This window comes from Labeo rohita, chromosome 17 (genome assembly GCF_022985175.1).
Source record: "Labeo rohita strain BAU-BD-2019 chromosome 17, IGBB_LRoh.1.0, whole genome shotgun sequence".
Classification (NCBI taxonomy): Eukaryota; Metazoa; Chordata; class Actinopteri; order Cypriniformes; family Cyprinidae; genus Labeo; species Labeo rohita.
The window spans coordinates 34,036,086-34,063,483 of NC_066885.1; the positions used below are offsets into that span (position 1 = coordinate 34,036,086).

A 27,398-nucleotide genomic window follows, 5' to 3' on the forward strand; every position below is an offset into this window, starting at 1 on the left:
TTAACCCATTGCTGATATTATTCGCTTGTCACTGTGATCATCGCTGTAACTTTATTTGAACATTTACGCTTGTGACCAGCAGAGGGCTCCGGTGCCCCAAGTATTTGCGTAATGGATAATACCTCCACTTCACACAATACAGTACAGCCTAGCACAATATTTCATAATTCTTCTAGCGCTGTGTATTGGGTTGAGCAGCAGGTGCTAATGATTGACAATAGGTCACGTGCAAGTGTTTTCTCTCATGTCATTCGGCGTGATGGTGATGGTGACGATGATGATGATGATGATGTGGAGTCTGAAGCTCACACGCATGAATCAGTGACATAAGTAGAGTTGTTTCCTGGATGTATGTGTGATTCTGTCTTCACCTTTGCACTTAGGTTTTATTGGCGCTGGAAACAAAGTCTGTCCGGATGTTTAAAGTCTTACGCGCTCTAAAGCACTCAACTGCGGTTGAACTTCTGCGTCTAGAATATGTCCTTATTATAATAGAAGGACGCGATTGAGATTTCATAAGGAAGGATTTGTTGTAGAATTTGCAGAATTTTAGCCGTACAAAATGTGCGAAAAAAGCGACAATCACTTTGGAACGGACGTTCTTCAGACAGGACAGACAAAAAACACAGATGGAAACTTTGATCAGGTTGAAATCTCCGAATGCAAAGACGCGAACACTGTTTCCAGCTGTAACACTCGTTTATACCGGAGGCGATGGCTCATTGTGTTTCTCTTCAGCTCCTACTCGCTGTGCAACGCGTTCCAGTGGATCCAGTATGGAATCATCAACAACATCTTCATGAAATTCTACAGCGTCTCTTCATTCGCCGTCGACTGGCTGTCAATGATCTATATGCTGACTTACATCCCCTTCATATTTCCAGTGACATGGCTGTTGGAGAGGAAGGGGCTGCGGGTGATCGCTCTGTTCGCAGCCGCGATCAACTGCGTGGGAACGTGGATCAAGGTGGCCAGCGTTCAGCCCAACCTGTTCTGGGTCACTATGCTCGGACAGTTCGCGTGTTCCTTTGCGCAGGTGTTCATTTTGGGAATGCCGTCTCAGGTCGCGTCTGTGTGGTTCGGATCTGATGAAGTGTCCACCGCCTGCGCCATCGGCGTGTTTGGAAACCAGGTGCGTAAAAGCGCACGCTCTGCTACAGAAACACAGAGCTCACGCGGTAGCCTAAGAAAATCGACTGCATTTATTTAAGTTAGCTACATTAATCAGCCGGACTAGAGATCACTTTATTACGCATTCATATATATCTTTATATATAAATCTTTAAAAGCTTTTGTTTTAAATAGGTGACATTATTTATTTATGTATTCAAGCCTAATTCAAAACTGTTCGACTTTAAATGTAATGTTTAACATTGAAAATGTTGCATGTGTAACTGCAACGCCAGTTACTTTTTTCCCCCCCATTTATTGATTGACAAGTCTCCTGTCAGGAAACCGGGAGTAAACATGATGTTACTGTATTCTAGACTAAATGTGAACATGCATTAATTCATCTCACTCACAAAAAGCAGATTCAGTATACCTCAAAATGAATAAAAACAGTGAAATGCAAAATACGACGCAACCCTGCAATAATTAAATATGTTAAATAAAACAAATATCCTTTATGTATTTAATCACATTTTATTAACCAGTGTCTTTGCTGCTGACCTTCGATGATGTATTTCAACCATACTAATAAGCAAAAATTACTTTAGATAAACTAACATTTGTGCTTCATTTTTTTTTTTTTTATAGCTGAAGAGTGATCTCCTGCATAAATGTACTTTCCTTTCAGTCTGAGGTGAATTTATTTCACTTTTGGTGTAAAAGGGCTTTTAAATTAGAATTGTTTTATATTAAAAACAAAGAAGCAAGCCCTGCCCAGACTTTCCATTGATGGTTTGTTAGGACAGGACCATATTTGGCAGAATATCTGGAGTCTGAGGGTGCAAAAAAATCTAAATATTGAGAAAATCGCTTTTAAAGTTTTTAGTTTTCAAATTAAGTTCTTAGCAATGCATATTACTAATCAAAAATTAGGTTTTGATGTATTCACGGTAGGAAATTTACAAAATATCTTCATGGAACATGATCTTTCCATAATTTAAATGATTTTTGGCATTTTTGGAAAATCGTTAATTTTGACCCATACAATGTATTGTTGGCTATTGCTGCAAATATACCCATGCTACTTACGACTGGTTTTGTGGACTCCAAGACTCCAAGTTGGATTCCAAGTCTTCTGAAGCCGTTCGATGTCTTCATGCGACGAGTAAATCTGAAGGTTTTAAAAAAGGTCTGAAAATGATCCTGCTGCCTCTAAGCGCGTACATCTCATTCAAAAAGATACTCCTGAACAGTGCTGCCAACTTCTTTGAATGGAAAGTAACTAAAGCCAGCTTGAAAATTTGCTAAATGTCGCTAGGTGACGTCATACGCTAATTAGCATATTCACAGGGTCATTGCTTCGTATTGCTTTTTACGTTTGTTTGCTGTACTCACATTCTGTATTTTAATGCAGCCAAATTCTCAATAAAACGGTTTTTATTCATATATTTACTGTTTCTGTTGTCAGGCAATATGAAATAGTGACTGAAATGTGGCCCTTTAAGTCTATATAACCAGCTCTCCCTTTCAAGGGCCAGATTTACTAACAGCTTGCAGTACAGACATGCAGTGAAAAATTAGCGCTGAAAAGGCATAGACACAATTATTTTTGCACCTGACCTTACTGAATATGCGTTTGTAGGGGTTTACCTTTCAGATGCTAAATTTATGGGAGGAGAGTATTCAAATGAATTGCGCAACGTGATTTACTAACGTTTGCGCTTGTCAAATTGCTGGTATTTCTGCCATTATTTAACAGCTTAAAAAAAGCATGTCTTGAAACAGGCAGTAATTTGCGCTGCTCTTGGTAGACTGCACTGGACATTATGGAAATTTTCTGGCTGCAAATGTATTCTTTCATTTGCGCATTGTCTGTAAATCACAGCAGAATTTTCCCTTCCCATCTGCGCTTTCATGGAATTGTGCTCTAACGCTAATTTGCCCTGTTTACTAAATCTGGCTTATCTATTTAAATTGAAAGAGCTGCTCCTCTCTGCTGCTTGCTTAACAGAACAGATGCAATAGAGGTGTGTGCACTTTGAGCAAAAAAAGATTTTGTGCTCGTGCGCCAGTACCCATGAAGCTAAATATTTTTTGTCTAGTTGCTAGATTTGTCGTTAGGTGCTTTTTTAGGGGGGAAAAAATGCTAAGGGGGTCTGAAAAGTCACTAAATCTAGTGACAAAAAAAGTGACAACGTATTGTCATGTATGGTGACCCATTCTCAAATTTGGTCCTCTGCATTTAATCCATCATGAGTGCACACACACAACAGTGAGAAGTGAACACACACTGTGAACACACAATTGGGGGTTCAGTGCCTTGCTCAAGGGCACTTCAGTCATGGTATTGAAGGTGGAAAGAGCACTGTTTATTTACAATCCCCACCTTCAATCCCTGCTGGTGCGGGATTTGAACCAGCAACACAATCATGACAAAATCGGTCACGAGACACACAAGAGCCACATGGCTGATGTAAAGCTTCTTCTAGTAGCAGTTTTTGAATTTGCGCACACACTGCACACAGTATCTCAGCTTTACGGTATCTGGAGACTGTGATTGCATCTATTCCTCACACAAATTAAAGGAGAAGTCCACGTCCAGAACAATAATTTTCAGATAATGTACTCACCCCCTTGTCATCCAAGATGTTCATATCTTTCTTTCTTCAGCTGCAAAGAAATTATGTGTTTTGAGGAAAACATTTCAGCATTTTTCTCCATATAATGGACTGATATGGTGCCCCGAGTTTGAACTTACAAAATGCAGTTTAAACGCAGCTTCAAACGATCCCAAATGTGGTTGTAAACGATCCCAGCCGAGGAAGAAGGATCTTATCTAGTGAAACGATCAGTTATTTTCATAAAAATAATAAAGTTTAAATACTTTTTAATCTCAAATGCTCATCTTGTCTTACTCTCCCTGAACTCTGTATATTCTGGTTCAAGACAGTTCGGGTATGTCGAAAAACTCCAATTGTATTTTCTCCCTCAACTTCAAAAATCATTTCAAAATCAAGTCTTTACAAAGTGAACATGTAAAGAGGATCAAACACCCTTAAAAAAAGGTAAAACAACGATATAGGACAATTTTGAAGTTGAGGGAGAAAATGAGATGGGAGTTTTTCCACATACACTAACTGTCATGAACCAGGAAAAAAAAAAAAAAAAAAAACAGTTCAGGCAGAGCAAGACAAGACGAACATTTGATATTAAAAAGTATATCAATTGCATTATTTTTATGAAAATAACCAAACGTTTCACTAGATAAGACCCTTCTTCCTCAGCTGGGATCGTTTACAACCGCATTTGCGATCGTTTGAAGCCGCATTTAAACTACATTTTGGAAGTTTAGAATCGGGGCACCATACCAGTCCATTATATGGAGACAAATGCTGAAATGTTTTCCTCAAAAAACATAATTTCTTTACAACTGAAGAAAGAAAGACATAAACATCTTGGATGACAAGGGGGTGAGTACTTTATCTGTAAATTTTTGTTCTGGAAGTGAACTTCTCCTTTAAGCTTTTGTCCTTGACAGACTTGTAATATTAATATTTTTGGACCAAATTATGACATTAGTTGTATCTGCCTGTTATATCCTGTGTTTTATTGCTAAATGTAGGGGTTGGGTTATGTGCTCATAAGTGGGTAAATAGTGTAATGTTAAAAAAAAAAAAAAAAAGTGACTGGTTACATTGAAAAACATATATGCAATATTATTACCCAAGATATAATTTAATCATGCTGATAAAATTCCCAATGCCTTTCGTGTCTGCATATTGACAGCAAAGCTTTCTTATGTAAAGCAACAGAGGATGCTGCACTTCTAAAACTGATGCTGAAGGTGTACCCTGTGCGTCAAAATGTGATGCCAAGGGGTCCTGACAAGCCTCAGTGAGAATGTGTTGACCTTTCCAGGTGCTCTGAGTTTGCTTTTAAAGTGCACCAACTTCACTTTTTCATATTTCAAACATGCTTGCAGAAAGAAGTCATTTGTACTGAGAAGCAAATTCAAAGCTGTCAAGTAGGAAATGCATAGAAATGCAACTGATATTAATGTATAGGTCTGCTATTGAATGCAACGTAGGTGCTTACATGGAAATGTAAGCCAACCTTCTCCATTAGACATTTCATAAATTATTTTCAACAAGTTAACTGTGATGTTATTGGCTGTGATGTCATTCAGAAAACACTTATGTCATGTAAGGTCACAATATGATAAACTTTGACTGTAACATGATGAGATGGGTGTGTGTGATTGTAGACTGATATAGACTGGGTGGGGGTCTAATTTTCAATGACATAATTACTAATCACTCACATACTGAATGGCAGCACAGCACACTGAACTTATGGATTGGATTGAAGTGGTGGATATTAGTTTTAGCACTGAGATGTTAGACTGTATCCTAAGACGCATTTCTCAATAACCAGCTCTGAAATGAAATATGACTCCTGTAACCCTGCAGCGCACTAGTAAATAACAAAAATCATGTTTCTGATCATCACTCTGAGTGCTTTCATCAATGGTCCTGTTCACTGTTTCAAAGCTGGATTAAACTGAGTTTACAGTAATGTAACCAGTGCAGTATTCTGCTGAATATTCTGTTGAGTTAGAATATTTAGTTTACTTACTTCTGAATGTCTCAAAGACTTGACTTGAGTCTTCATTAAGCATGCATATGCATGTATTTGTGCATGAAATCTTCATACAGACAATTTCACCAATAACCTCATTATTAGTCACTATCACTCAGTACTATCATTTATTCTAAATTTATGAGAAAACCCCACCAAAATAACAAAAATTACATGCTCTGTATGGTCATAACTGTGTCAAGATTAAACTTTATACATTGATGTTTTATCTAATATTTCATCATAGACATTGAACATGTAAAAAAAAGCTGCATTACAGCTCGAGCTGTGAGGTTTCTCTGTATAACAACACAGATGTATGCACAGAGCAGTAATCTGGGTCTGTATTAATGGAAATGGAGATTTACAGTTAAAGTGGACATACAGTTGTTCATTTAGAATACTCCTCAAATATTAAGGTTAATAGCAAATTCATTTGTGTTCGCATGGGTTGTGAATTCAGCACAAAAGTTGCAAAAAGTTCTCCTGTGCATACAAATTAAAAAGTATTCAGGCAAACTAATAAAAATGACCTGTGCAATTTATCCTGGCAACTGCACAAAACCAGACAATTGCTTTTTTCCAGTTTCAATGTGAGTTTTAGGTCAGTGTACACTAAGAATATGATGCAGTTGACTCTTTATGTCTTTCCCCTTCAGCTTGGCATTGCAATTGGCTTCTTGATCCCACCGGTTCTTGTGCCCAACGTGGATGACTTGAATGAACTGGCTCAACACATCAGCGTCATGTTTTACATCACAGCCGCTGTGGCCAGCGTCATCTTTCTGCTGGTCGTGTTTGGTAAGAACATCTATTCCAGTGCTCTTGTTGAACAAGAGAGTGCAGCATAAATGAAAGACTAAAATGACTGATGCAGTTTTTTATGAAACATCCACCAGTAAAACCTCTGCTCTTTAATATAAAAGCGTAAGTGTGAGTTCATTCTTACCATACACTCATGCCATTAGCTTCTGTTAAAATTTCCTTAAAATTTAAGGTAATAAAACACTTTTAATTACATTTTAATTGGCCCTCAAATACTGTTATTACAATTATTACACATGTTCTTGGTTCTCTGTATCTGTTCCTATAATTCTTAAATAATTTAGATTCATATTGCGATTCGCTGTTACAGAGACATTTGCGTCATTGAAGTAATGAAACATATGGGCATTTTGATTGCAGTATTCATATGTTTGATTGACTACTGTATGTGCTTTAGTGTTTCAGGAAAAACCCGAAATCCCTCCATCTCCGGCTCAGGTGGCACTCAGAGACATGCCCGAGAGTACTCATACCTGGCTTCAATCACAAGACTTTTCTGCAATAAGCCCTTCATCCTCCTCCTCATTAGCTATGGTACACAATGATAAATCTTATTTATATACTTATTAAAGCACATTATATGGATATTTGTCTCAGTACATCTGCACCATTATCTAACAGTATTATTCTCAGTGTTAAATGTATTTTTACAACTGACTGTTTGTACAACTGACTAAACAAATGCTCACTTAATGACTCTGCTCCAAACCAAGTAAGCTGCCTTTGTAGTCAGCATTTGAAGACCCCATAAGATATTTACTCAAGATTAAAAAAACATACATTATGTTTTAGACCAGAATACAGGTATACATAAATAATTGGTGGTCAAAATATACATTTAGTTCCACTGACAAGCTCATGTTAAGATTTGCACCTCATGATTATTGATTTTCAGATTCATCATTATCTGTTATGTTTTAAAAAACATGCTGCAGAGTGTCACGTCATATCCTACAATATCTGAAATTTCCCATGCTCAAAGTCTAGTGTGAGCATCTTTTTTTCAGTATTGAAACAAGATAGAACCATGTTTGTTAAAACAGCTTTCCACTGACATATTCACATCTTTTATATCAAAATAATGTCGGGTATAAAAGAATGACACTTGTGGTACTTCTGATAAATGTGTCGTTCTGGTTCTTCTGGATCTTAGTGCAACCTTCGACACAATCGATCACCCAATTTTACGGACATGTTTTGAGCAGTATGTTGGCATCAGGGGTTTAGCTCTAAACTGGTATTCACCCTTCCATACGGGAGAACTTTTTCAGTTTCTATTAAAAAACTATAACTCCTCATTTGCTGCTTGCATATGCGGTGTGCAGCAGGGTTCGGTCTTAGGCCCTGTTTTGTTCTCCTAGCCAGTATAATTTATCTTCCAATTAAATCTTTGACTGTTTTAGTGATGGTGGAAGCTATATGGTGGAAAATTCAATTAAATGATTCCAAAACTGAAAGTACCAATATCCTCCCTAAAACACTGGATCCAATAACCAATTCTGTAAGCAGTCAAGCTGGAAATCTGGGACTCATTTTTTACCAAACACTCAAATTTGCTGCACAGATCACCATTTTTTTCAGCTTGATTGTCAAAATATCTTAACAAAAGTTATTTGTGCATTTATTCAAACTATTGCAACTCATTGTATTTAGGGGGTTCTTATGGAAGCCCATTTCTGCCACTGAATAAAAAATAAAAAAGGTAATTGCAACTTTTTTCTCACAATTTCAAGTTTCTCGCAAGTCAGAATTGTGAGATATAAACGCACAATTGCGAGTTATAAAGTCCAGTTCTGAGGAGAAAAAAGATGTGATATGTTCACAGAGTTTATATCTCACAGTTCTGACTTAATAACTCACAATTGCGAGTTTATATCATGCAACTGTGACTTTATTTCTCAGAATTGCGACTTTATAACTATAAGTCTCAATAACCTTTTTTTTTTTTTTTTTTTAAATTCAGCGGCCCTTTAGGTCATCTAATACCCCGTTGCTATGGGTACTTTAGACAAGCATAAACTTACGAGGGATCGTGCATCGTGCAGCTCCTCAATTAGCAAGCTTGCCTTTATACTTATGATCTTTAACTTCTGTACAGGACTTTAAATCTTTGCTTGAGACTTTTTTTGTTTTTTGTTTTTTTGTTTTTTACAATAGCTTAGAGTAACTGCCAGCCACTGTATATTGTTTCTGTCTTTTGTTATGTGTAATTTCAATTGTGTAATGTTGTAACTGTCTTATATTGTGTTAATCTGGTGTTTATTGCTATCATTTTAATGGACCTGCCTGTGCAGCACTTTGGTCACCACTGCTGTTAAATTAAATGTGCTAAACAAAACTAAATTAAACTTAACTTTATTAAAATGTGATATAGTTACATGTTACATGTACTTGCTATTTTAAATAGTGAAGAGTAAAGTTTGCATAATAAGTAACTAACCCTAAACCAAACCCTAACCATATAGTAATAATATAGTGGTTATTTGTGTAATTACACTGTAGTAACATGGTCATAAAATAAAGGGTAAAAAAACAAACAAACAAAACTTGTAGGAGTCCCATGCGCATGTACAGTCATACTGTCTTACAGGGCAATGCTAGTGTCAGATCTTAAAACTGATGCCAAAGTTTATGAGCATTTAGCTTTTGATAAACCCAATTTCTATCTAGTTATTGGCACTGTTCATTCTGTTCACTGTCAGCAGGCCTAGGAGAAACTTAATTTCAACAAACTATTCATTTTAGTTAAAGTTGTAGTAGTTTTAGTAGTTTTATTACTTAAAGTTAAACTTTATGATAGATGTTGAAATGAAACCATAAATTTGTTATGTTACCCAAGTCCTTTGATTCTTGTTTCTCCCTGTGTTTGTGTTTCCCAGGACTGAATGTTGGATGTTTCTATGCTGTTTCCACCCTGTTGAACAGGATGATAATGGAGCATTACCCCGTGAGTCCTGCTGTCAATATCCTCGAGTCCTTATTATCCTCATCCACTCTATAAACACAGGATAGTAGTAGTTGAACTTTGAAATGATGAGTATACACTAACAGAAAAGTATTGTTGTATTATGATGTTTTTTTTTTCTTTTTTTGGAGACAGCACCATTATACTAGCCAGCACCATTATACTAGCTATATGTTGTATGGAGTAAATGCTTCATGAAAGGCTGACAGTAGTACTCGATTCTCGGTGTATTGGTTCATCTAAACACCGTAGACTGAAGCGCATGAGAACGTGGTCTTATAGGGTGATATATTAAAGATATCTCAGATGTCATTATTTTCTGAAGCACAGGGTGAAGAGGTGAATGCTGGGAGAATTGGCTTGACTCTCGTCATTGCTGGCGTGGTCGGCTCTTTGATCTGTGGAATCTGGCTAGACAAGACCAAGACTTATAAGTAAGTCATGCATTTTCATTTCCTCCTGAGGTCCACATGTCATGATAGCAAAGTTTATTATTTTTTATTTTATGTTATGTTCTGGTCATTTTTACCTGGAGTATTAGAGGTTAGAGAGCCCCACCCCCCAAGAAAAAAATATTTCAATACTTTTTTATTTTTTGTGAAATTTACTAGCAATTTTACAGTGTAAATCTTTGACAGATTGACTTTTCTCCCCAGGACTTTATCAAATTGTTGAAAGTCTTAACTTTGACTCATGTTGAGCGTCAGAATGTCTGTAATGCGCTTTCCTCTATAATAGACCCTCTGTTTCTCCTAATCTGTCACGTGTGAGAGATTTACCAGGACAGATCAGCGGCTTATTACTCACGCCTACCTTAATTCAAGAATGGGTTTATGGAGAACTCTCTCTGGTCTTTACATTCAGTGACTAAATAATTGCAATCCTAAAAATGTGCGGGTGAAATAATTGTTCATTGGTACTAATAATATTTCATTTCACAGACTTAATTTTGTCATAATTTGAATAGTAGTCATTAGTGCGGCAAGTAAGGGTGCTGATTTGTAGCTCAAGAAAAAATGGGGGTGCGGTGTTAAAAATAAATAAATAAATGTAAATTTTGTAACAATAAAGAAATAAAACTAATTTTATTCATTTGAATATTCATTAAAATTCCTTGGAAGAAACACAATCACAATAAGCAACAATTGTCGCGTGACATCACCACGTCCACGTCTGTCACTGGAGATTAAAAATACACCAGTTAACATGTCACAAAAACGCATTTTTGTTTTTTTCGCCGAACGAAGTGCTGCACAGCGAGCATTAAATAAGGGATACCTTATTTATTTGCAAGTATAGGCTAAACATCGTCTTCTCTATTTTGTTAATAAGAGTTAGATGTTTAATAAATGCAAATTTTCCATTGTACTACTTAATGACTGATCTGTAATAATAATCGTTTTTGAAGGGGAAATCCATTTTATTTGCGTTACAAATTTTATTAACAAAATTGTCATTTTCTTATGAAAACTTCATATCTTTTATATCTTCATATCTTAATGGTACTATTTTATTGTGGGCCTATACAATGGCAAATATAGAAGCACTGGAGCACTGAAATATAAAAATAAAAATAGAATATTAAAAAAAAGACTTTTTCAGAACTGCGCATTCCTAAATGATTCTTTCATTTTGAACGGATCTTTAATGTGACTCAGGAAGAACGAGTCATCTTGGGGAGTGATTCGTTCAGTCGCGTATGCGCAACATCCTATTGGATTCTGTACTGGAATTGGTTCACCTGTTTCGAGTCTTCTGGTTTTTTGAGTCGTTCCTTCATCTTATGGTGCTGTCACGTGATGAACAAACGACTCAAACCCGAAAACTTGTCAGATAAGAGGTGAGGTGAGCTAATCATAGACTGAAGACCCAGGTAAACAATAAATTAATCTTTTGTGTTTCTTATAGCATTATAGTTTTGTCTTGTTTGTAGTGTGATCAACGTTTGTGTAAGCAGTAGATGTGTTAGGGAAGTAACACGTAACATTTTAATGATATTTTACTAAAATGAACTAAATGACTCGAAAAAAGATTTGTTCATTTTGCTGAACGAGACTCAAAGGTCCGAGTCTGTAAAATGATCTAAACTTTCCATCACTACTACGAATCACGTGCAAGTTCATCATCTGTGTACTCCAGCTTAAAAAGGTAGACATGAAGTTTTCGTAAAGACATGAACATCTTGGATGACAAGGGTGTTGAGTAAATTATTAGTAAGTTTTTTGTTCTGGAAGTGGACTTCTCCTTGAATGGAAAAAAAATACTTCATCCAAGATTTTTGCAAAATTACAAACAATTCCAGTAAATCCAATTCACTGCAGTTTCCAGCTGAAATGAACACTATAGAGACAGAAGCACAACAGCAACTTTTATTCCCTTTTACACAAATTATGATTACAGCAGCAGGTAATCAGTTATTAAAAACACTGATTTTCACATGGCTCCTTGCACAATGCAATATTATGGTCTTAAAACCATATAGTGCATGATTTTGTGCTTTTCTGACATAGTAAACTTGCTAAATAGCTCACCTGGTACAACACTTGCAATTGTGCTTGGATGCCGTGAAACATGAGCTCTTGTAGAAACAAGCTAAAATGGCACTGCTGCTTTTGTTAGCACTATTAGGTTTAGGGTAGTGTTTAATGTCACAAAAACGCATTTTTGTTTTTTTCGCCGAACGAAGTGCTGCACAGCGTGCACAGACTGGGGACAGTTCTCCACTTATTTGCAATGCAAGGGTACATTTTAAATATCCTGTGAATATAGAGCTTCATCGCTATATCATGAGATTTTGGTGTATTAAATGACAAGAAAAATTAAGTGCCCATATAACTACAATAAAAGTTATAACCTGTACCTTGATGAAAGCACATGAATGCACTTGCTGCCTCAGATACAGCTGTTCTCATGACAGACAAAACACAGATTGTCATTCGCTGGTCAAAAACCAATTAACTCCATTTGAGCTTGATTTTCATAAAATGTTAAGTGCAGTCTGATAAAGCCATAATACCAGTTCTGAAAAAGTCTTTTTTTTAATATTCTATTTTTATTTTTATATTTCAGTGCTCCAGTGCTTCTATATTTGCCATTGTATAGGCCCACAATAAAATAGTACCATTAAGATATGAAGATATAAAAGATATGAAGTTTTCATAAGAAAATGACAATTTTGTTAATAAAATTTGTAACGCAAATAAAATGGATTTCCCCTTCAAAAACGATTATTATTACAGATCAGTCATTAAGTAGTACAATGGAAAATTTGCATTTATTAAACATCTAACTCTTATTAACAAAATAGAGAAGACGATGTTTAGCCTATACTTGCAAATAAATAAGGTATCCCTTATTTAAAACGAATGCTTAATTTGTGGTTCATCTTTATTTTTTTAATGAAAGTCAGTTATTTTAAACAAGGAAATTAAAAGTTTATTAACAATAGTTATCTTGCGCTTTTGGATCCGTCACCAGTCATTTCGCATCAGACTTCTGTGGCTCCGCACTGCTTGAAACAGACGCGTCACGCCTCCCTCAGATATGTAGCGTCCCATGTCCAGCTGAACTAAATTGATTTTATTTCTATAAAAAAATGCCTTGTAACACCGACTACAGGACCAAGCCTGTGTACTGCACACTTATAACTTCGCTCCTGACTCCCTCCCTGACCACCCCCCCTTTTTTCCTCAGCCCCCCTGCTCAAAATACGTTCCCCTGGCTATGACAGTAGCTGAATAAATTCTGGTTGTAACAGTCTGCATTGTGTGTAAGTCACACACTGTCAAATAAATTAATATTTTAAGCTTTCTAAGGAAAGTATAAATGTAACATAATGAAAGTGCAACATAGCCTTTAAGGAGAAGTCCACTTCCAGAACAACAATTTACAAATAATTTATTCTCCCCTTTCTCCTCCAAAATGTTCATGTTTTTCTGTCTTCAGTCGTTAAGAAATTATGGTTTTTGAGGAGAACATTTCAGGATTTTTCTCCATTTAATGGACTTCAATGGTGCCCCGATTTAGAACTTCCAAAATGTAGTTTAAATGCAGCTTCAAAAGGCTCTAAACAATCCCAGCTGAGGAAGAAGGGTCAGCCATTTTTTTTGAAAAATAAAATTTGTATACTTTTTAAGCACAAAAGCTCGTGTAGCACAGGCTCTGGAATGCGCATTCCTAAATGATTCTTTCATTTTGAACGGATCTTTAATGTGACTCAGGAAGAACGAGTCATCTTGGGGAGTGATTCGTTCAGTCGCGTATGCGCAACATCCTATTGGATTCTGTACTGGAATTGGTTCACCTGTTTCGAGTCTTCTGGTTTTTTGAGTCGTTCCTTCATCTTATGGTGCTGTCACGTGATGAACAAACGACTCAAACCCGAAAACTTGTCAGATAAGAGGTGAGGTGAGCTAATCATAGACTGAAGACCCAGGTAAACAATAAATTAATCTTTTGTGTTTCTTATAGCATTATAGTTTTGTCTTGTTTGTAGTGTGATCAACGTTTGTGTAAGCAGTAGATGTGTTAGGGAAGTAACACGTAACATTTTAATGATATTTTACTAAAATGAACTAAATGACTCGAAAAAAGATTTGTTCATTTTGCTGAACGAGACTCAAAGGTCCGAGTCTGTAAAATGATCTAAACTTTCCATCACTACTACGAATCACGTGCAAGTTCATCATCTGTGTACTCCAGCTTAAAAAGGTAGACATGAAGTTTTCGTAAAGACATGAACATCTTGGATGACAAGGGTGTTGAGTAAATTATTAGTAAGTTTTTTGTTCTGGAAGTGGACTTCTCCTTGAATGGAAAAAAAATACTTCATCCAAGATTTTTGCAAAATTACAAACAATTCCAGTAAATCCAATTCACTGCAGTTTCCAGCTGAAATGAACACTACACTGAAAAAAGTGCACAAGGCATGTCATTACTCTAAAGAATTTGTTATACTTGAGCTAACTCAAAACATTTGATTTTCTGTCTAGCCATCAGTGTAATGTAAAAAGTTTGGTTGATTTAAATTAAAAGTAAGTCTTGTTAGTGTAAAGTAAATACATTTCTGTAAATTAAATTAAAAATATTGGTTTCCATTGTCACGTGACTTCTAACGTCATCCGTGGTCGTGCGTGTCGACGTTCAGCTTTCCGCCATCTTGTTATACCGCATGGATGAACTCGGCGTGGTAAAACGGGAATCAAGAAAATTGGTAAGTAATTTTAAACATACGTTTGGACTTATTATTAACATTATACATATATGATTTCATAAAATATTATGTTGTACTGTTGTTTTACATACAGTTAGTATTACTAGTTTGACGGCTCTAACTCTGCTAGAAGGTTTACAAGTTTCCCTCATCACCATTTTAAACCGAGTGGAAATAAAATAATAATAATACAAGTAAACTGCTTGAGGTGAGATGGATTGATATTGAAATGTAGTATAAATACTGTTTCGGGTATGCTGGAGTGCGATACATCAGCGTGCATGTACTTTATGGATGGCGCCGTCATGTATAATGTACATGCACGCTTCAGACGCTTTGTATGGACTTAACGTTGTTATTAAGCTTTATTATTATGATGATTTTTATTGATTTATTATGAAGCTCGCGTTCGCAAGGTATTCGCTGTCCTTACATGTATAGTCTCTCATTTATGATTAATGTTAACACATTACGTTAGTTTAACCAAACACGTCTTTAGTGATGTGCCTAAACACTTATTTTAATGTATCGCGTCGACCAGCTTACCCAGTAAAGAAGTCGTCTGTTTACTTTTATGTGAGCCAGTTTGTTATTTCTCTTTGTCTTTTGTAGGATGGGGTACAGCTGAACAACAATTATGACAGGTTTTGAATAAACCAGTCACATGAAAAACGTAAGTAATTTGCACCTTTTAATTATTGCTTTATCTAAAAATGTTAAAATGTAAGTGACTAATCCTGAATTTTCATAGTTTTTACCATGGGATTGTAGTATGTAGTGTTTTTGAAAATGTCTTGGGTGCCTTAATTATACCTTTTGTTGTTTAATGCTTTGTGTATATATGTATTTTTAAAACTAGTTCTCAAAGTGAAATCATTTTTTTCCTGAAGTCTATGTTTCTCTTTCTTACAGATTAATGCCGAATTTTTGCGCATCACGACCCTACATTTACAATCGAGAATTATGGCCTCTTTGGACAGACAGAGCTCTTAGCTTCTCCAGGTTATTAGGAGCAAAGGTGGAGTCCTCCATGAAAAAACGTTCAAGTTATGGATCAGGTATTGGTTGCATGCGAAAAAAAATTGCTTGTGGCAATCAATTTAGCAGTGTTTTGGTCTAATAAAAACAATACACCTTGAACATTTTGTAGAGTCTGGACATATGCATCAGAATAGATCATGTACCTTGGTGAAGATGCAAGCTGTCTGATCAAAGAATACCAGGTAATGTAGACAATGCAAACTACTAAAATTTTCTCCAACCATGTTTGCCATAAAGTTATATTTCACTACCAAATCAACATTTCCCCATGTTTTACTCGCCCTCAAGGCATCCTATCTGAATATGGTTATATTCTTGAAGAACAATACAGGCAAAGTTATAATCCTACATATCATTTTACTTCCAAGAGGTAGAATGGGAGTGAATTGTTGACTTTTTGAAGCTTCAAATAGTGCATCTGTCGATCAAAAAAACTGCTCGACACGGCTTTGTGGTTTTAGCAAAGGTCTTCTCAAGCCTTGAGGGTGGGTAAAACGTAGGGAAATTTTGATTTGGTAGTGACATATCGCTTTAAAGCAGTTGAAGTAATTGTTTTATCATTTACACATCAGCCTGTGTGACTTTCTTCCACAGAACACAAAAGAATATATTTTGAAGAATGTTGTTAAGAGCCCCCCATTCACTTGCATTGGTTTTGTGTCCATACAATAATAGTGAATGGGGGCTGTGCTGTTCTGTTACCAACACTGTTCAAAATTCTGCAGAGGACGGTAATTCACACAGGTTTGAAATGACAAGATGGCGTGTAAATCATGACTGTGAACTACTCCTTTAAAAGGGGTTGGTTCACCCAAAAATGCATTTTCAACACTGTTGAGTAGATTGATAATTGCCACTGATTGGCCATTGTGGTACTGCACTTAACAAATATTTCTGTAATTGTCTACAATGGTCAACATGTGAGTGTTTGATTGTACACGTGTTTAAGTTTTTAAAAGCATTTTCAAAGCCAAAGAGAGTGTAAAAGTATGTCTTCATCCGAAAATGAAAATTTTGTCATCACTCACTCTACTCTTGTAATAAACCGTACAAATTTAATTTTTACATTGAACACAAATGAAGATATTTTAATGTAAATTGCAACACATGTTTGGGCTCTACATTGACCTCCATAATAACAAATTATAATAATAATTTTTTTCTTCCAAAGTCCCTCAGTTATTCTCTGTTCTTGTATGTTTTTAGGCTGACCAGAGGGAGGAAGCGGAGAGAGAATTTGAAAAGACCACCATGGCATTTTTTGTAATCCGCGAAAGTGATGCTCTTAGTTGTGCACTGGACATTTCCATTGTCACTGACGGTGTGGAAGTACTAGATGAGTTGCTCTCTGTTGCATGTGCTTGTGCCATAATGTTTGGACACATTTATGCACTGAACTTAAAATATCCTGAAGGACTCAAATATACCTTTGAGGCCTTTCAAAAATAATCATGGACATAGAGAGTAAGCAGATGAGCCGAAGGGTGCAGAACCTCTCTTCAAAGCTGCAGGAGTACATTTGTTTCCTTTGACCCAGCTACAGTGTTCTGCTGATGGTAAATTTCTTTGAAGATGTTGGACTGTATAAAGCCTTTTATACAAAGTTAACTGTACTACTGTTTACTAAACCTGATTTGTTTTATCTATAAGTTGTGTTATCTAGGGTTTGTTAAATAGTTTACCCAAAAATGAAAATTCTTTCTTTGTTTACTCATCCTTAAGCTATTCAAGTATTTAACTTTAATTAAATTTGGTTCAGAGACATTTTATGACAATTTTGATAAGTTTGAGATAATTGAGATAAGTTTCATTTTGGGGTAAACTATTCCATGAAGGTGAAAATAATTTTTTGTAATTTATTTTTTTTTTTTTTACCATTGGCTAATTTGGTAGGTATTTTATTAAAAGTGTTTGGTTTTACACTGCCCATTTTAAACCAGTTTTCTAAGTGACTGTTCATGGAAAGATTGCATGTTTCTCGTTGAAACGATAACTGATTCTTATGGTGAATCTACATTTTATCCAGTGTGTCTATGTATATGGATACTAAAAACTGTTATACAGTATGTTTTTATAACAATACTATACACATGGTAGAGATTATGATAAAAATTGTCAAGTTTATGATGTTTATATTGTTTATTGGTATGAGGATACTGTACACATTGTACAAAAAAATTGTATTATGAGAAAATAAATTGTCAGAAGTTTGATGCTTGAAGTTATTCATCTTTGATGATAAAATTACAGATTCTGAAAGTAAATAAATTTATTTGTATTACATTTATATTTTGAGTTGTATTTGGTTGGATGTAAAGTAAAATAATTAAGTTAATACAAAGAGAAAACATTACGACAAAGTATAATTTAAGATTTTATTAAACTTAAAAACTTTACTTGATTCAAAGATACTTTTTGCTTTGGCTAAGTAATGGATAGTTAATTCTTTTCAAAGTAAAAATTTAACGTTGATAAAAAGTAAAGTAATTAGATGTAACAAGTTGACGCAAAATTTTTACTTTGATCCAATGAAACACTTTTTTCAGTGTATAGAGACAGTAGCACAACAGCAACTTTTATTCCCTTTTACACAAATTATGATTACAGCAGCAGGTAATCAGTTATTAAAAACACTGATTTTCACATGGCTCCTTGCACAATGCAATATTATGGTCTTAAAACCATATAGTGCATGATTTTGTGCTTTTCTGACATAGTAAACTTGCTAAATAGCTCACCTGGTACAACACTTGCAATTGTGCTTGGATGCCGTGAAACATGAGCTCTTGTAGAAACAAGCTAAAATGGCACTGCTGCTTTTGTTAGCACTATTAGGTTTAGGGTAGTGTTTAGTGTAGTTAGAATGTTATTTTAATATGCAATAGGGCATTAATCTTTTGGCGTCACTCACTGGACATTTCACTTTGAAATGCTGCGAAAAGTGTGAGAAGCAATGTAATATCATCTCGCAGAAATGTGCCACAGGCACGTTTTTAGAAAAGAGCATGGGGTTGCATAATAAGGCTTTAAGAGAAACTTGCATGGGTTTATATTACAACCTCTAACCTGAACTCAGACCACAACTAGACACCTTATGGGCACAGATTCATACCAATTAGCTAAAATATTTAACCAACAATTTCAGTTTAGTTTAGCATTAATTTCAAATGCCCAACAATCAAGTTTTGCATTATTATTGCTTCCCCTTACTGCAGGGGCGTATCAGTACAAAGTCCAGGGAGGACCAGGGAGATATGTACTGCATACATATATTGAGTTGAGTTATCATGTAACTTAACTTTAAATATTTTAAGTTAAAATTAACATTAATTAACCATTAACATATTTCTGTTTATTTGTATTTAATAGCATTAAACAGTCATGTCAGAATTACACACTTACTGAATGCCAACAATAAACTGTAAACCACAACCTGTTCATTGATGTAATAATGTAATAGTGTTTCACAAAGCTCACATGTGGCCCTTACAATGAGTGAACTGGGATATATTTAACTGGTGACGTGTGGAGTTCATTCCATGTTACAAAAACAGGACAGTCTTTGAGTCAATCATTGTGTGAAAACTGTGTTTTCCTGAGTTGTGCACATACATTGTAAGAAGCAATCCTGTGATTGTCACATTAGAGGGCTATTTCTACATGATTTAACCCATAAGACTAGGTTTTGAAGATGTGTAATTGATTGTTATTGTTTCTGTGATGGAAAATATTGTTTTGTTTTCTGTGTAGGAGGAGAATGTACCTTGAAATGAAAAGGGCCCAATACCTCTAATTACCATCCCTGTGACATGAACAAAACACACATATTTAACTAAACAACATAAACAAGATTAAACAGAGCTAAAATCTCTATTAATTCTGAATGAAAGCTATTTACATAGTCCCATACATATTTAATGTATTCAGGAGCAAGGGATTATGGGTTTCCTCCGGCCTTAATGCTTGGTAGAGGATTTATGAAGGTCTTTTCAACTCAACAGTATATTACACCAGTCCGGGGACTATAGAAAACAGTGCAGTGTTTGTCTTGTTGCTTGGCAAACTGGATTGAATAAAGGCGAGAGTTGTAAACTGAGTTATAAAAATGTAAACTGTTTTCCTTCCAATGAAAGCACCAGTTTAATTAAAGAAAGCATGAATAACCCATTTAAACAACATGTGTTTTACACTGTCCGATTATACGGCACTAAAACTGAACTGAAGTGAAGGCAATTTGAATAACCTTTGAGACACAAGCTCTGAGTAACAGCACTGACCTCATGTAGACTTTTTTAAACTTTTTTTGTAGAATATTGATTAGCATCTGTGTTCTTTGTTTCCAGAGTTATCATCCACCTCCTGATATTAATAGATGGTGATTGTTATGTAACACAGTTGTTCATGCATTCCTTCCGTATCCATCATGAAGGCTCTTCACTATAGTGGTCTCTCTTATCTCTTGGGAAGCACTGGTTTGAAAACTGCCTGTTCAATGAGCACACATCATCCTGGTGCTGGTAATCGGCTCAGAGTCGTTTGAGTCAGAATCGCCCCCGGCAGATCCCAACAGCAGCGGTGAAGTGGGGCGTTTCCTTACGCGTGGTTGTACAGAACGGCTTCATAATACACCGTTTATTTAGAGGGAGCTAAAGACATAAAAGACCTACTTACATGTACAGGAATCTTGTTTTTCTACTGAGGCTGGTTATGATTAAGAAATACATGCTTTTTCTAAAAATATGTGTGGATTTGTGCCACCGCGGTCTGTCGGATTCTTCAGACATGAGACAAAACGTGTCCCATAACTTAACATTTCCACTTTATTATTCAGCACAGATGGTCTCAACGCAAATCTACCATTTTGTTTGCAATTGTCTTTATTTGATAAAAAATATGACATTATATCATCACGCACTCCTGCTGTTCTCAATAACTCAATACTTAAGGCATTATTCAGTGTAGATGAAAATCTGTATTTAACTAAAAGATATATATGTGTGTATTTTAAAAGTAATATAGCTACAATATTCTGACAGAAATAACAGGTTCATTTTGAATTTTTTTTTTTTTTTACTGCAAGGTTTTAAATGTGTGTCCCTACTTGTAAAAGCTGTAAAATTCAACATTTATCAAAACAATTTATCAAGAGTTATCAAGACAATATCAAAACCAGCCTTCATCTTGCCTTGATTTCCACCCCCCACCCCACCCCACCTCCTCAAAACCCCCATCATGGTGAAGATGGAAGTAAAGACCAAGACCACCAAGTTAGACCAGACGGAGCTAAGGACCTCCATAGCAGTGCTGATAATCTCAAAAACGAAGCAGAAGGAGCTAAAGACCACCAAGATGGAGCTGATGGACCTGAAGACCACAAAGGCAGAGCAGATGGGACTAAAGACCCCCATGGTGCAGAAGATGAAGTTGAAGACCCCCATGGCAGAGTAGATGGAAATGATGACAACCATGGTGGAGCGGTGACTACCAAAGAAAAGCAGATGGAGCTAAAGACCATCAAGGTGGAGTTGTTGGTGCTGAAGACCACCAAGGCGGAGCAGATGGAGCTATGGACCTCCAGAGCAGTGCTGATGACCACCAAAGTGAAGCAGATTGATCTAAACACCATTAAGATGGAGTTAATGGAGTTTCAGCCCGATGCAGTTATCATTTTCATGTCCTGCGCAACATTGTTTAAATAGCAAATGCATTTGCATGCATGGGTGTGCTGGTCTGAAAACGAGGCGCATTGTTTGCACGTTGCTATTTCGAGGCAACTGAAATAGACTGCGCCATTGACCAACTGAAACTGTTGTTGTTGTTATTTAAAGAGAGCATTAGTATATGCACCTATTGGCAGGTGCACAGAGGGACACGCAACAGCACACAAATGTGCCAAATATTACAAAAGAAAGGATTACAATGTAAAAGATTATTATTGTGTACATATATATATATATATATATATATATATATACAAATGCTTACATGTCATAATGGGTAGTCGGTCACGTTCTTGTGCGAGCTGTTTTTTTTGGTTTCACTTTCGCTTTCGAAAACGCTCAGCAAGGAGGGGAGACGATGGTAAGGAAGTGCACAGTGACTCATTTGAGTGGGCTCGGCCCGTTAATGCCCCCCCTTGGCGCCGACCCTGCTCTCTGGAGATGCGTTTAGTCTTTGTTCTAGCAAATTCCGGCATGTAAATAGTGAATCTGCCATGGCGCGAGCACAACTGGCTCTTAAAGGGAATGAGAGATGAGACTCTAATTGGTTTAATGCATGTTATGCCCAAAACACACCCATGACTTATTAAGAGAATAGGGACAACCCTTTTAGACCATGCATTGGGCACGCAGACCATTTTTCCCGTCCTTAAAATAGCAAAAGTGGATTTGGACACGCCCTAAGTGCACCTGCACCGTGCGCTTTAGACCATGCGCTTAGATTGTTAAAAATACGGCCAAATGGCAGAGCAGATGGGACTAAAGACCCCCATGGTGGAGAAGATGGAATTGAAGACCTCCACAGCAGAGCAGGTGGAGCTGAAAACCACCACGGTAGAAATGAAGATCCCCATGGCAGAGTAGATGGAATCTGATGACCACCATGGTGGAGCAGTCAGATCTGGAGACCACCAAAGCAGAGCAGACAAAGCTGAGGACCACCAAAGTGGAGCTGAAGACCACCAAGGTGAAGCTGATTAAACCGAAGACCACTAAGACAGAGCAGATAGAGCTATGGACCTCCTGAGCAGTGCTGATGACCACCAAAGTGAAGCAGATGGAGCTAAAGACCACCAAGGTGGATTTGATGGAGCTGAAGACCACAAAAGCAGAGCAGATGGGACTAAAGATCCCCATGGTGGAGAAGATGGAGTTGAAGACTACCACGGCATAGCAGGTGGAGCTAGGAACCACCATGTTGGAGCTGAAGAACCCATGGCAGAGTAGATGGAATTGATGACCACCATGATGGAGCGGGCAGAACTGGAGACCAACAAAGCAGACCAGACAGAGCTGGGGACCTCCAAAGTGGAGCTGACGACTACCAAGGTGAAATTGATGGAACTGGAGACCGCCAAGTTGGAGCAGACAGAGCTAAGGGCCTCCAGAGTGGTGCTGATGACCACCACAGTGAAGCAGATGGAGGTAAAGACCACAAAGGTGGAGTTGATGGTGTTGAAGATGATCAAGGCAGAGCAGATGAAGCAGGAGACCACCAAGGCGGAGCAGATGGAGCTATGGACCTCCAGAGTAGTGCTGATGACCACTAAAATGAAGCAGATGGAGCTAAAGACCACCAAGGTGGAGTAGGTGGAGCTGAAGACCACAAAGGCAGAGCAGATGGGACTAAAGACTCCCATGGTGGAGAAGATTTAGTTGAAGACCACCATGGCAGAGCAGGTGGAGCTGGAAACCACGATGGAGGAAATGAAGAACCCCATGGCAGAGTAGATGGACTTTGTTAGATCTGGACACCACCAAAGCAGAGCAGACAAAGCTGAGGACCTCCAAAGTGGAGTTGATGACCACCAAGGTGGAGCTAATGAAACATGAGACCACTAAGGTGGAGCAAATGGAGCTATGGACTTCCAGAGCAGTGCTGACGACCACCAAAGTGAAGCAGATGGAGCTAAAGACCACTAAGGTGGAGTTGATGGAGCTGAAGACCACAAAGGCAGAGCAGATAGGACTAAAGACTCCCATTGTGGAGAAGATGGAGTTGAAGGCCACTACAACAGAGCAGGTGAAGCTGGATACCACCACAGTGGAAATGAAGACCCCCGTGGCAGAGTAGATGGAATTTGATGACCACTATGGTGGAGCAGGTGGATCTGGAGACCACCAAAGCAGAGCAGACAAAGCTGAGGACCACCAAAGTGGAGCTTAAGAGCACCAAGGCGGAGCTGATGGAGCTATGGACCCCCAGAACAGCACTGACGATCACCATAGTGAAGCAGATGGAGCTAAAGACCACCATAGTGGATCAGGTGGAGCTAGAGATGACCACGACAGAGGAACAGGCTGATGAGCACTGCTAATGGCAGAACCTCAAAGATCACCTGACTGAGATGTTGTAGAACCATGGGGCTTGAGAGTGCTGAGGCTGCGTGGGAACACCAGCAATTAGTACTGACATAACCTGTGGTTCCCCCACACTGAAAATCAGCCTCCCAGCAACAGCTTACCAACAAGCAAAGACAGAGACTGACAAAGACTGAATGAAACACTGGGCTATATATACACACACAGAAGCTAACAAGGAAACTAGACACACCATATTTTATGACTGGCTAAAAAATGCTTACCTCAATTGAACACATACGTTTTTATATACATCCTGTACTTTTCTATGCAAAATTTCACTAAAAAAAAAAAAATACTTGGATGGAAGCATCACTATTAATCTGGCATAGAAAAGGAAGTCAGCTAACTGTCATTCTGTGTAAGGAGCAGGAAAAGACAGATAGATGCTAGATCCATTGTATTACTGTCATGGTACAATCAGGCAAGGATGAGTAGATGTGGATCTAGTTGAAACCTAACATTTAATTGACAAAATAAAACAAAGAAATAGAATCCAGAAGAAAAAGAAAACTGAGGGCATGTAAATACACAGGAAAACAAGGAGCTTAGCAAGACACAGGTGAACATAAACAATCAACTGATGAGTAACTATAGAAACCAAGGGAACAAAGGGATTAAACATAGAACCTGAAACCATAATAGAATATGGCAGATTGTATGTGCACATATTTTCTGTTATAAACATGATATGTTAACTTTGTCACATACTGTAAAGAAATTGTTTGCAACTGTCATTATGTTTCTTATTTTAATTTGGTCTTATTTGGAGCTAGAAACACAGAAAGATAAAATGCACTTAATTTGTATGACATCAAATTATTATTTTAAACTTGTCAAATCTATGTTCAATAGATGCAGTTAAAAATCAGTTTGAAATCGAATTCATTCATCTCAGTGAATGGTAGATGTTTTCAGTATTTGTAATAATGCCAAATGGAAAAAGCAGGAGATGTACCCAAACCTAAATTATGAATTAATAATTCCTTGACACACACTTTTATTTCTGCACTTCTGTAGCCTGTTCCATCTAATGTATGAAAGATGTTGGAAGATCAGACCATCCCAGTGAACATATTCTGTGAATTACATTATTATTTTTACACTGAATTAATGATATATATTATTAGTTTAACTTGTTCATCTTTGTCTTGCCAGGCAGACAACGCTCTCAGTGTATCTGCTGTCATTTGTTGGAATGGTGATCTATGCTTTCACCCTGAACTTGGGACATCTGTGGGTTGTGTTCCTCACATCGGGAGCGCTGGGGTAAGAGCTGCAGTGACACAATCTGCACTGGACACACAAGTGTTGTGTGACATTTAAGGCACACTTAAAAAAAAAAAAAAAAAAAAAAAATATATATATATATATATATATATATATATATAACAATTTTTACCACTTTTAAATCAAGACACATTTAAAAAAGCAGCAAGATGACATAAGATATTAAATCTTGTTTTCTGGAAAATGTATCAATTTTGTATCAGAATGTATCAGAATAATAAATAATTAATTCAAAAGAAAAACAGCAACTCACTAAATTTTGATTTGTTTTTCAGAAAACAAGACTCAGTATTTTGCTTCTCAAGTGAATGTTAGTATTTAAAAATGTTTAGATAGTTTTAAAATAAGATAAACATACTAATATTTTTTGCCGTGTAGACATAAAAAGAGCAAACAAAAAAGATCAAACAGTATCATTCATTTCAAAGACATAACACAAGTGCACTTTTCGAGAAAACCATTTAACAAAAATTGCTTGTTAGTCGTTATAGACAAAAAAGTAAGTATTATTGTCACACACACACACACGGAGGAGATGAGAGGTGAGTGACAAACCAAACCAGCGTTTATTAGACAGATGGATGAACACACAGAGTTTGAGACAAATGGTAAATGATATATCTTAGCTGACAGTCCTTGTGAGATTGTGCAGGTGATAGTCCAGTTTAGAAAACCACGTTGGATCCAGAGTTCGACGGAGAGAATAGTCATTTGGTCAGGAACTGTCGTCATGGGGTGCGAACAGTAGACCCGACAAGAGTAGAATGGCAGAAAGTCCTTTATATAGGGTGTGGCTGATTGATATCAGGTGCAAGTGATTAGAACTCAGGTGATGATGAGCGGGTGGGCGGTGCTCTAGGTGACGTGGCAGGTGAAGGTGGCTGTGGTGAATGCCTGACACTACTGTGTAGATGGAGGGTTGGTCCAGGACTTCTGGAGGAGGGCGTTCCACTTCAGCTCCCGGGGTTTCTGTGGCAGAGGGAAAGAAGGGTTTTAGAGGAGAGACGTGGAATGTGGGATGAATATGGTACCTGGGTGGGAGCTGAAGCTGGAAAGTGACATCATTGATCTGCCTCAGGATCTTGAAGGGACCAATATAGCGGGGACTCAGCTTGCGACACGGTAGCCGTAGACTGAGGTCGCGGGTGGACAGCCAGACAAGATCACCTGGTTGGTAACGGGGAGCGATTCTACGTCTGCCGTCGGCGAAGTGCTTGTTACGGCGTACTGCTCGCTGGAGATGGTGATGAGCTGAGTCCCACACTCTCTCGCTTTCTCGAAACCAGTGGTCTACAGCTGGAATATTAGAGGGTTCCTCTGTCTAGGGGGAACAGCGGAGGCTGGTATCCGAGTACGCACTGGAAAGGTGTTAGGCTGGTGGTATCTTGGCGGAGGGAATTCTGTGTGTACTCGGCCCACGCGAGGAACCTGCTCCAGCTGTGTTGGTCCTCATGACAGTATGCCCGGAGGTAACGTCTGAGCTCCTGGATCTTTCTCTCTGTCTGGCCATTAGTCTGTGGATGATATCCAGAAGAAAGGTTAACAGTAACACCAAGCAGCTTGAAGAAAGCTTTCCAGACGTGTGAAATGAATTGTGGGCCCCGGTCCGACACAATTTCCTCAGGGATGCCAAAGTGACGGAACACCTGGTGGAAAAGATGTTCTGCGGTCTCCATGGCTGTTGGTAATCCCTTTAATGGAACAAACTCGCTCGTCGAGATGGGACCAGGGTCTCTCCGGGATGAGTAGTGGAACCAGTTTACCTGTAGGTAACATGCGTGGGGAGTTAAACATGGCACAGACAGAGCAGCTCTGGATGTACCTGATGGTATCACAGCGCATACTGGGCTACCAGTAACGAGTCTGAAGAAGTGAAAGGGTCCGCTTGCTGCCTGAGTGTCCAGAGCTTGGAGACTGATGAGCTGTGCCCAGAAGGGCTTGACGCTGGGAGCAGGGAACGTAGATTTTACCCTCTGGGCATTCCGGCGGAGCAGGCTCCTGGAGAGTGGCATGCTGTATGTCCTGATCCTGATTACAGACTATAGGACTGACAATGAGATTAGGAGGGATGACAGGTTCGGGGTCCGTGTGTTGTTCAGATGATGATTGACGAGAGAGGGCGTCTGCAGGGATATTCTTGGAGTCAGGACGGTAAGTGATCTTGAAATTGAAACGTGTGAAGAAGAGCGCCCAACGTGCTTGTCTGGGGTTGAGTCTCTTAGCTTCTCGCAGGTAT

The 27,398-nt window shown here is 37.7% G+C and overlaps 1 protein-coding gene and 1 long non-coding RNA gene across 2 annotated transcripts in view; both read left to right on the forward strand.

The window, feature by feature from the left end:
* The first annotated feature begins 274 nt into the window (after positions 1–274).
* Positions 275–27,398, forward strand: part of flvcr2a (FLVCR heme transporter 2a) — a 39,606-nt gene continuing 12,482 nt past the window's right edge. Inside the window, 7 exon segments of the mRNA XM_051133353.1 lie at positions 275–1,132; positions 6,408–6,549; positions 6,971–7,038; positions 7,041–7,107; positions 9,453–9,520; positions 9,869–9,972; positions 25,031–25,141. Coding sequence (XP_050989310.1) covers positions 563–1,132; positions 6,408–6,549; positions 6,971–7,038; positions 7,041–7,107; positions 9,453–9,520; positions 9,869–9,972; positions 25,031–25,141 — 1,130 coding nt within the window. The 5' untranslated portion in view covers positions 275–562.
* LOC127179681 (uncharacterized) lies at positions 14,447–17,236 on the forward strand. Its single transcript, XR_007829539.1, has 5 exons — positions 14,447–14,750; positions 15,363–15,423; positions 15,663–15,808; positions 15,901–15,973; positions 16,998–17,236. It is a non-coding gene; the product is annotated as an uncharacterized LOC127179681 (long non-coding RNA).